Source organism: Brassica oleracea, chromosome C6 (assembly GCF_000695525.1).
Source record: "Brassica oleracea var. oleracea cultivar TO1000 chromosome C6, BOL, whole genome shotgun sequence".
Taxonomy (NCBI): domain Eukaryota; kingdom Viridiplantae; phylum Streptophyta; class Magnoliopsida; order Brassicales; family Brassicaceae; genus Brassica; species Brassica oleracea.
Genome location: NC_027753.1, coordinates 31585916 through 31597279, shown reverse-complemented (window position 1 = coordinate 31597279; position 11364 = coordinate 31585916). Strand labels below are relative to the sequence as shown.

Below are 11364 nucleotides of genomic sequence, written 5' to 3'. Positions count from 1 at the left end.
AAAATATTAGAACTACTAAATATTTTAGAATATTAATAAGTAAAAAGCGGGGAGAAAAAGGTTGTACTACTAACTTCCTAAAATTTGAGTATATAGTGCTTATTTATTACAAAAACAAAATGAATGTTCTATTTATTGTCAATGAGAAAAAATATAATTTAAAATTGAAAACTCTGAAGTTAAAGTTAAAAACAAAATTTACAATAAAAAATACAATATGTATCGCCATCTTTTTACATCATAATTTATAGTTTAATGGACTTTTGTGAAACAAATTCATATTTTCAATATTTTTTTATAAAATATATATAATTATATAATCTGCGCGTAGCACGGACACAAACCTAGTAACTATAATAAGACATGTGCTATGATATTGCATATATTATCTACAATATATATAAAATTACCCTAAGCTCTTACCAATTAACACACACGCTTCTCCTTTCTATTTTTTTTTCCTTTTCATCACACAAAAGTCACAGAACCGTTAAAGTTCGCAAGAAACTTTGCAATCAAAACGAACGAATCAAAGTAATCTGGTTAGATTAATGAGCATAAGATCATGATTTCGCTAAATAATCTCCAGACACAACAACTGATTGTCTGATTATTTTTCTTCATATATTTAATTGGTTTTACAATTTTGTTACTTTTGATATATGTTGATTAAAAACCAGAGAATGCACATAGCTATCGGAAAAGATAAACAGTACACGTTGTGTTGTACTATTCTATTTGATAAACATAGAATAGAAATGATTTCTTAATATTTACTTTGTATTTTATTTTATTTTATTTGGAGATCATCCATGTTGCTAATAGCTAGAACGGATATTGTTTGAGACTATTAATTTTATTAGTCTTCTCGCAAATGAATTCACGTAAACATATTGTTAAATTCTCAAATTATAGATGAGCTTTTCTAATTCAAAATAGATTGTTTTTAATTTGCGTGTATTAACTTTTGAAAAGGACAAACAAGCTTGGAGTCTAACAAGTGCTTCATTGAACCAATGTGATGGCAAGATATGGATAGCAAAGCAGGATCTATACTCTCCTAGAAGCAGGCATTGCAAGACTGATGTTGTTGTGTGAAACTTTGTCAAAATAATTCAAGACAATTGGATCAAACTGAAATCAATATGAAGGGAATGTAGCTTACACTTCAGCTGAGACTGGAAATTCAAATTCTTGGTATTTCGACAATGAATGTTCACAACATATGACTGAAGACAAAGGATATATTGGATTAGCTTTCTACTATGATAGGTGGAAGAGTTACTTTTAGTGACGTGGACAAGAAAAAAAAATCATGGTGTTGATTCCATTGAGAATTCAAACCAGCCATAACTTGTGAGTGCCTTCCAAAGGATTAAAAGCCAATTTCATCAGTATTTGCTAGTTATGTGATATGATGACTTGAAAGTCATATTCACTAAAACTGATTTCAAGGCTATTGATGCAACCAGAAGTAGAGTTATGCTCAGTGTTAGATCAAGTAAGAACTATTATAAGTGAGGGGCATCCAGTAAACGTTTGGTGTATGTAAAATCTCAACTCGATCTACGGCGCAAGAAGACGATACACATGAGTTTTCATGTTCAAAGTCCACTTCAAAAGAGATGTGGTTCAAGGGGTACCTAAACTTGAGACATCAAATGAAAATGTTTGTGACACATGTTTCTATATGTGGAAAACAAGTTAAATGCAACATAAATAATTCTTAGACATTATGTCTAACAAGATTTTTGAGCTTGTTCACATAGACTCAGTAAAATCAGTTCAGACTGAGAGTATTAGTGGGATATTTTCAGACTTAGAGCATTAGTTGAACCAGTTCAGACAAGAGCTTAGAATCTGATTTCTAATATATTTTATGTTGATTATATTTCATTGATTTGTTTTTAGAATCAATGTGTAATTCGAACTAGTATAGATATTGTTGGCAAAAAAGAAAAAAGAATGATATACCATTATTGCTTTGATCTCGCAGAGTATACATGACATGACAACCACTTTCATAAACCGATACTTGTTTCAAGCTGCGCTCATAGCATCTGGAGAGAAATGAATCAAAGACGACATGGCGAACTTTATTTCACTGCTATATCAACTTGCAAAAATCATTGACAAGAGTGTAGAATTAAGTTAATTATTTGATTCATTATTATGTAAACAGTTTTTTTATAGATATATTTGATGTAAAATTGTTTTTGGTTGAATAAATTTAACAGATAAAAAAAAGCAGCCCGTACTAATATTGACATGTACTTTAGTTTTTTTCTTTTGTCAACCACATGTACTTTAGTCAAAATCTTATTATATGCAGTAGATCGATGTTTTTTTTAATTTACAAAATTCATAAAAAATGTGATTCACGGTAGCCATATAATCGTGGGAAACTCTCGTCTAGTACAATCTGATCTTATAATTTTTTTTTTACTGGCCCGGAAATAATAATAACCAGAGGAGGTTCGTAGCAACACGTTTCAGCACTTCTTTCTGCTTCTCAAAAATATCTCCTCTCGAGAGGCTTTACCGAATCCAAAACTTCGTCTCTCTATCTATCTCTCTCGACTCTGCTCAAAGTAAAACTCCAAGTCATGGGAGATCATCAAAACGACGACGTTTTCTCCTTCTTCACAACTCCCAACGACTCCGACTTCTCCTCCGCCGCGGCTACTCCGTCGACGCTTTTTAACCCTTGCTCATACTCCTCCTCCTCCTCCGGCGACGAATCTCACCCTTCTGCTCCCTCCGTCGACGACAGCAACAAGCGAATCGACTACATGATCCAGTTCCTCGACCGGAGGCTCAGCCGAGACGGCAATTTCGACGCGATCGGGCCTGAGAACGACGCTGACGGCTCCGATTCCCTGCCGGAGTTCGTCGGGAAGTGCGGGGGGACCGGGATCTTCAAGGTTCCGATCAGGTCCGCAGTTCATCCGAATCGGCCTCCCAGCCTCGAGGTTAGGCCTCATCCTCTGAGGGAAAGTCAAATCGGGCGGTTCTTGAGGACGATGACGAGTACGGAGAGGCAACTGTGGGCTGGAGCCGAGGACGGTGGGTTGAAGGTGTGGGACTTCGACGGACTGTACGGAAGCTGGAGGAGATTAGAGGTGGAGGATACGGCGCCGTATAAGGAGACCTCGGAGGTTGAGATTGGGTCCTCTGTTGTTTGTATGATTGGAGATGAAGGTAGTAGAGTGGTTTGGAGTGGGCATAGGGACGGGAGGATTAGGTGTTGGAAACTGAGAGATGACCATGTGATTGAAGAAGCTTTGTCATGGCAAGCTCATCGCGGTCCGGTGCTCTCCATTGCCATCTCCTCTTACGGTGAGTCTTTTGATATTTTAGCAATAGATATGGATTAAGTAGTAAGAAGATTGGATGTGGATATTGAGATTTTTATTGTGGTAGTCTTGGCTTCAGGACCTATTTGATGTTATTTGGTTAGCTAGATGGATTCTGTTTGTGTTGTGACGGACCAGATGCCCTTCTGGGTCAGATGCTCTACTAGAGCCAGACCCATGCTGGGGCCAGCTCAACTAGAGCCAGATGGGAGTGACCGACCCAAGAACAAATCCTAAATCCGTGAGGGCTTAGGCCTAAAACAGACAATATCATATTAAGCAAGAGAATGGAGACGGACATCTAGCTCTAGTTGAGCGTCTAGCCCCAACACGGGCATTCGGTCTGGCTCTAGTAGAGCATCTGACCTTCTATCTGGTCCGTCACAACAGTTTGTTTTGCTGACTAACGCATATTTTGGCTCCTCTAGATCTAGTTGGCTAGAGTTTTTATTTTATGGAGTCTACAAAATGGTCCTCTCAATTTACTTGTATGGGTTAGACAGTAAATATAGTAATTTAGACAGTAAATATAGTAATGATTCTACAGCTTTCATTTATCGTTGTTTCACTTTAAAAGTTGTGACCTTGAAACTTCCTGTACTTGATCTTCCTTAGGTGGATATATGATCTCGTTGAGTTAGCCTTTCACTGCCTTTTGGAATCTCTATTTCTACCTCTGAATATAAACTATGGAACCTTTGCAGACGAGTTATAGTTTGTTTAACCTTCTCTCATGTCACAACTTTTGTTATCGGTTGTCTAGGAGATATATGGTCCGGGTCTGAGGGAGGCGCTCTTAAAGTTTGGCCCTGGGAAGGTCTGGGGAAGTCTCTTTCTTTGAAAATGGAACAGAGGCACATGGCTGTGATATCAGTAGAGAGATCGTATATTGACCCAAGGAACCAGACTTCGGCCTATGGTTTTGCTAATACATTGACATCAGATGTTACATTCTTGGTATCTGATCACACAAGGGCAAAAGTATGGAGTGCTAGTCCCCTGACGTTTGCTTTGTGGTAAGTTGGAGACACGCTTTTGTCTGCCTTTCTTATGTTCAGCCTTATGATTCTGTCTGATCTCCAAATTTCAAAGCATTTTAATCAATACACTTGATAAACATTATCTACCTTCGTATACCATTGAGTAACTTTGTTGTGAATTTTGTTTGTCTTCTGTTTGTTTTTTGCATGTCAGGGATGCGCGCACAAGGGATTTGATCAAAGTATTCAACATTGATGGGCAGCTTGAAAATCGAAATGACATGTCCGCATTTCCTGATTTTGGCATTGATGAAGATGCCAAGATGAGGATTGCCACTGCTTCAAGGAAAGAGAAAAGTCAGTCTTCTCTTGGATTCTTTCAGCGGTCGCGTAATGCTCTTATGGGAGCAGCTGATGCTGTTCGCCGTGCTGCAGTGAAAGGGGGGTTTTGTGATGATAGTAAAAGGACTGAGGCCATTGTCACATCTGCTGATGGACTCATTTGGACTGGAACTGCAAACGGCGTAGTTATGCGATGGGATGGGAATGGTAATTGCTTGCAAGAGTTCTCATACCAGTCTTCTGGTATTCTCTGCATGTTTACTTTTTGTTCTCGGCTCTGGGTTGGTTATTCCAATGGAACTGTTCAGGTATTGGACCTTGAGGGAAAGCTGCTTGGAGGATGGGTGGCTCATAGTGGCCCTGTAATAAAAATGGCTATTGGTGGTGGTTATTTATTTACCCTTGCGTATCATGGAGGTATCCGAGGTTGGAATGTTACTTCTCCAGGTCCCCTTGACAATGTATTGCGGGCTGAGTTGGCTGGGAAAGAATTTTTGTATTCAAGGATCGAGAATCTGAAAATATTAGCTGGCACGTGGAACGTTGGAGAGGGTAGAGCATCAACCGACTCAATTGTATCTTGGTTAGGCTGTGCTGCAACTGGAGTTGAGATCGTAGTTGTTGGACTGCAAGAAGTTGAAATGGGAGCAGGAGTTCTTGCAATGTCCGCAGCAAGAGAAACAGTAAGTTGCCGTTTACCTAGTATTACCGGGAAAGATTTGTGTGTTATGGGTATGCCATTCTTCTGGCTATTTAAGTTATGCAATTCAGAGAAGAGTAGACAACATGAACATAATCTGGTTAACTGCCTCAGTTGATTGGCCCTCATTTTGCCTGATCCTCGTGACTTTTGTTTTGCTTTTAAGTTTTTTCTTGTAAATAAAATATCAGAAGCACACGGGCGCGCCCACACACACACACACACATCTTTCTTTATTCTCTTTCTGGTTAAAAATTGCGTTTTGGTTTTCTGAATCTCAACTCTGTTTCCTCGAAAACGCAGGTGGGACTTGAGGGTAGTCCACTAGGTCAGTGGTGGATGGATCTGATAGGGAAAACTTTGGATGAGGGTTCATCGTTTGTTCGTGTTGGCTCTAGGCAGCTAGCAGGGTTGCTCATATGTGTATGGTTAGTCCTTCTTGAAGTCACTTATATTGTTTCATTTCATTTGGACAATCTATGTTTATAGATGAAGCATACTCCGTGTTATTTATGCTCATCTGAGTTGTTTAATTGTCAGTTGCCAAATGTTCTCTTTCATTCTTGTTTCTACAGAGCAGTTCTTAAATAACAGCATAGGAATAACTTGTCATTTTGAATTATCTTATTTCAGATTTGGTTGATTTTTATTGGGTTTTTTAAAATATTTGGTCCTAAAGTTAAGGAGAGAGAATAAAGATTACGGTGTTACTTATCCTTCCTTTGTTGACTCTGGCGATTCTTTTCCCCCGATTTATATGCTGCATACTTTCTCTCTGGGCGTGTTTTACCATTTCACTTGCCAGTATTGAATGAATTTTATAAGTTTATATTCTTATAGAGGAGATACATTTTTCAGGGTGAGACATGACCTTAAGCCTCACGTGGGAGATGTAGACGCTGCTGCGGTTCCTTGTGGTTTTGGACGAGCGATTGGTAATAAGGTATGGTGCGTTTCGGCAATAGTTGCTCACGAGTATCATCAACAAAAAATAGGGGATTATCTCAAGTATTATTTTGATGTTAACTCTTATGGTTCTTGTCCACTATTTGATTTCTTTATCATCTCATCTCTATAATTACAGAACATTTTTGTCTTTTCAGGGAGCAGTAGGTGTTCGACTCAGAATGTATGATCGAATACTGTGCTTTGTAAATTGTCATTTTGCTGCACACCTTGAAGCTGTTAGCCGGCGAAATGCTGACTTTGACCATGTTTATCGAACAATGGCCTTTTCACGCCAGTCTAGTTCACTCAGTTCAGGAGCTGGTATGCTGCGAAATATATTCCTCTCCTGCTCTGTTGCCTTCTTGGCTTATCGATTTTGGCCTATTCATTGGTCTCTCTTGTTATTAATCTCTTCCATTGCAGCTAGTGCTTCAGTTGGTGTCTCGATGCCTCGTGGTGGAAATGTACGTACTTCCTTCGATTGTTGTAGTTTTTTTTTTTTTTTTTTTTTTTTTTTTTTTTTTTTTTTTTTTTTTTTTTTGCTATCATTCTCTATCAGAGACTGTAATATGTAATTTCTTCAAAAGTCTAAGAGCTATATTTTCACAGGCTGTCAACACATTTGAAGCAAGGCCTGAATTATCTGAAGCAGACATGATCGTATTTCTTGGAGATTTTAACTACCGCTTGGACGATATAACTTATGATGAAACAAGGGATTTCATTTCTCAAAGATGCTTTGACTGGCTAAGAGAAAAAGACCAGCTACATACTGAAATGGAAGCTGGGAATGTCTTTCAAGGGATGCGTGAGGCAATTATCAGGTTTCCTCCAACATACAAGTTTGAAAGGCACCAAGCTGGTTTAGCAGGTCAGTGATTTTCTCTTTGTTGCTTCTAATAATTTCTTATGTATAATCATAGTTCAAGGTTCTGTACCAAATCTTTCTTTTTTTTCTCTTTCATCGTTCCAAATCTTCCTAAGTTGACTGCATTATGAATTGTGAACATCCAAGCTCTTCTCTGCTAGGTAGGTAGCCTAAAACCTAAAGGTCGATACTTTGGAAAGTTGAGAATGTGGATTTCTCCTAGTACAGTAGTACTTAAGAGGAAAAGTACAAACTATAGTTTGAAAAGTTAGCCTTGTATCTACCTAGGAAATTTAAATATATGTGATATCAAACTTTCTACTGGCTTCTATAATATGGTCACGTGATTTTTTTCAATGGGAAGAGGCTGTATCTGTGATAATATTACTATATCCAGGCCTAGGGCTTTTGGGATTGAACGGGCATTGAGTTGCCGAAATCGTATTTGAACATTGAAGCTGTGTTTCTGCAGGATATGATTCTGGGGAAAAGAAGCGGATTCCTGCCTGGTGCGATAGGATTCTATATCGGGATAGCAAGAGTCATGTGGGAGCTGACTGCAGTTTGGATTGTCCAGTGGTGTCTTCTGTATCACAGTAAGCTTCCTGTTTTTCCTTGGATACGTTCAGTAGGTTTCTGTGTCAGTTCACGGTAAAAAAAACTAGAAAGCAGACTAAATAGAGGATCACGGTAGTAGGTTTCCATATGTTTTATTAGATCATTAACAGATGATGAGAAGTGTTTCAGTCCTCATTTGAGATAACAAATTTTTAGCTTACTTTAACGAAGGACTTAAGCATAGGTTGTTGCTACTTAACAGTCCTTGACCTTCCTTTATAATTAACCTAGAATTGAGCAAGGATTGAAAGTTGCACTTCTTTATTTTGATTTTGGAAGGTATGATGCGTGCATGGATGTAACAGACAGTGACCACAAGCCTGTGCGCTGTGTATTTAGCGTAAAGATCGCCCGGGTCGATGAATCAGTTAGGAGACAAGAATTGGGGAACATCATAAACACGAATAAGAAAATCAAGGTCATGCTTGGAGAGTTAAGCAAGGTTCCAGAAACAGTTGTCAGCACTAATAATATAATTCTCCAGAATCATGATACAACGATTCTGCGTGTCACGAATAAGAGCGAGAAGCACATTGCTTTCTTCAAAATAATCTGTGAAGGTCAATCTATCATAGAGGAAGATGGTCAGGCACACGACCATCGAGCAAGAGGCTCTTTCGGATTTCCCCAGTGGCTGGAGGTTAGTTCTTCTTTCATGCTTGTGTTTCGGTTTGTCATTGTTGTGTTTCACTAACTGCTTACTGTCTTTGAACAGGTGTCTCCAGGAACGGGGATAATCAAGCCGAACCAAATAGCCGAGGTCTCAGTCCGCCTCGAAGACTTCCCAACGGTAGAAGAGTATGTGGACGGTGTTGCACAGAACTCATGGTGTGAAGACGCAAGAGACGAGGAAGTCATATTGGTGCTCGTGGTGCACGGAAGGTTCTCGACCCAAACAAAAAACCATAGAATACGTGTGCGTCATATCCCTCGTGGATGCACCACGGCAAAGAAACATTACGATGATAGACCCAAAACCTCAGGACAAATAAACGCTCTTCATCGATCCGATTATCAACAGCTAAGCAATACGCTTGATGTGGTTGAGCAGTTAAAGGAACTCGCACAGTCCATAGAAGAGGAGCCACCTCTCTCTCGGAGGGGTCTTTTGTAAGTGAGCTTGAAAGCAACTCTTGCCTTTTATGGATTCTAATGGGGGATATTTGTGTGAAAAGACCACAAAAGAAAGTGATTAGCTTCTTGCGTTTTTTTTGTTTTAGAGGCTGATATGTTGTTGTTGCTTATGATTTGTAATGTAACTTTTATTGTTTTGTATCTCTCTCTCAATAATACACTGATAACTAAAGTGATGAATTTGTATTAACATTATCGAGTAATATCACTATAAATGACCCTAACAATATGCTTTTTTGAAAATCTCTAGCAAGTTCTCATAACACAAACATATTGAAATAAAAAATAGAAATGAATTTTCATTTAAAGCAAAAACAAAAAATACAATGTTTGTCTATGTTTGTATAAATTTTCTAATTTATATTTATAAATTTATGATTTTAATAGGACCATACATTTATTTAAAAGTTCTTAAACATTTATTATTTAATTAAATTACATTATATTTTGAGTTAATCTAACTTTACCAGATATTAAATTATAAAATTTATACTGTTTTGCTTTTGGTGTTAGTAATATTGAGTTATACCAGTCATCAGTGTAATATATAAAAGATGATATTCTCATAATGCGAACAAGTTACAAGATATTAATGTGCTTTTAAGATATAGCGAGTCATCTAAAGCCGGTTGAGATGGAAATTCAGGTAAACACAAGTTTTTTTGGGTCGATGCCAGTATATGATTAATTAATAAGTTTTGTACATTCTTTTATAAGCAATGTGATGCTTAACTTTCAACTACGCATGTATGATAAATCTCTTAAAGTAAGGCTTAAAAAAGGAACGAAAAACGAAGAAAGACCATTCAATATAATACTAGTTAATAACTTTAAACATGATATGAAAATGATCGTTGAATTTCATTACATTTATATGATGTATATTTAAATTTTATACACATTAAAAATATATTAAATTTTGATTATAAATATATTATTTTCTGTAATATCTATTTTTATAATACTAAATTAAATATAAACTTATTACATACAATTTCTTTTTCAAAATTTACAATTTTTTTATGACATAATAAATATGCATAAAAAGGTAAAAATATATTTTTGAAACAAATTTCTTCTAGAATATGTATCTTTTCGGAGAAAGTATTTGGTGAGAAACTAGTTACACAGTTATTTCATGAGTCAGCATCCATTGGTTCAAAGCTCTGATGAGCTTGACTCTGTTCACATATGTTTTCAGATAACTCTTTTTGTGACCAAGAGCTATGGTTTCATGGTGATCAACCTCATAAGTTATGGCAGAATATATGGCCGGTTTAAACTCTTTAGGAAGTATAGACAAGTTGATGACAAAAAGGCAATATATATATATATAAATGACCGGTCAATTTAATTTTTCACAATAATAACCCCATTATCTTTCAAAACTACAAATATTTAAATTGGTTAAACACGTAGGAGCATCTCCAACTAATAGAAACTATGTGAGATTTTAAAAACCCTGATTTTAAAACTTTTTTTCACTATTTTTCTATTTTTTTATTTCTTTATTTTTAATTAATAGTGAGATTCTGATTTAAAATACTTTCCAGTGGAGATAGTCTAGACATGGTCTGGTCCTACCAACTGGCACCGCAATAAAAGATGAAACAATTTGTCTTATGGATCCTTAGAGCACTTTTATCGTCGTATATAAACAAATGTTTTAAGGCATGGATCCCGCATAATTTTTTAAAAACATATGCAGAAATAGCGAAATATGAGACGTCTTTGGTGTGTCTTAGTGCTGTTTGCGGGCCCCACTGACATGTGGCGACCCGCGATTGGTTTCTTCTTTAATAAAAGAAAACAAAAAACAAAATAAAAAACCCAATGCCATAATGGTGCTCTTATTTGTATGGCCGAAGAACTGCTTTAGGTCTAAAACCAAATTTGTATTGTAAATAGTAATCAAGGCTATAAATCTTATATTTTAATTATATAAAACCCAATTATACAAACGGTCATGATTGTAATATAACACTAGGTGGTAATCCGCGCCTTGCGCGGGATGAGATTATTATTTTTGGTATTTATAAGATAAAAAGACATAAAGTCTGTTAAATGTGGACATCGGTTTGATTGTATGTTGGATTTTATTGTATTTTACTCCGTTGAAATATAAGAATCATTCGAAAGTCTTATTTATTTTGGTTTGGAGAATTCACAAAAGTGCTGGAGGTTAACGATGAAGAATATTGTAGAAGAAGTCTTATAAATAAAAAGCTCAATTTTATTAAAACGCATAAAGATAAAACTGATTATACGATTTAAGTCTATTGCCATAAACTAAGTTTTTGAAATATATGCAAATCCCCTATTCATAATTAACTCAATCACGCATATTATCAAAATAGGCAACCGTCATATAGTAAACTTGAAATAACCGTACATAAGCGTGGTTTATCTTCGTTGATT

At 36.6% G+C, this 11364-nt stretch overlaps 1 protein-coding gene across 1 annotated transcript; it reads left to right on the top strand.

Annotated features, from left to right (window-relative positions):
* The first annotated feature begins 2429 nt into the window (after window positions 1-2429).
* LOC106300178 (type II inositol polyphosphate 5-phosphatase 15) lies at window positions 2430-9136 on the top strand. The gene is made up of 11 exons (XM_013736272.1): window positions 2430-3339; window positions 4120-4372; window positions 4551-5361; window positions 5682-5806; window positions 6237-6321; window positions 6482-6647; window positions 6750-6790; window positions 6936-7197; window positions 7667-7790; window positions 8092-8452; window positions 8528-9136. The coding sequence occupies exons 1-11, from the start codon at window positions 2607-2609 to the stop codon at window positions 8924-8926; spliced, it is 3360 nt and encodes a 1119-aa protein (XP_013591726.1). The 5' UTR covers window positions 2430-2606; the 3' UTR covers window positions 8927-9136.
* Window positions 9137-11364: the final 2228 nt, after the last annotated feature.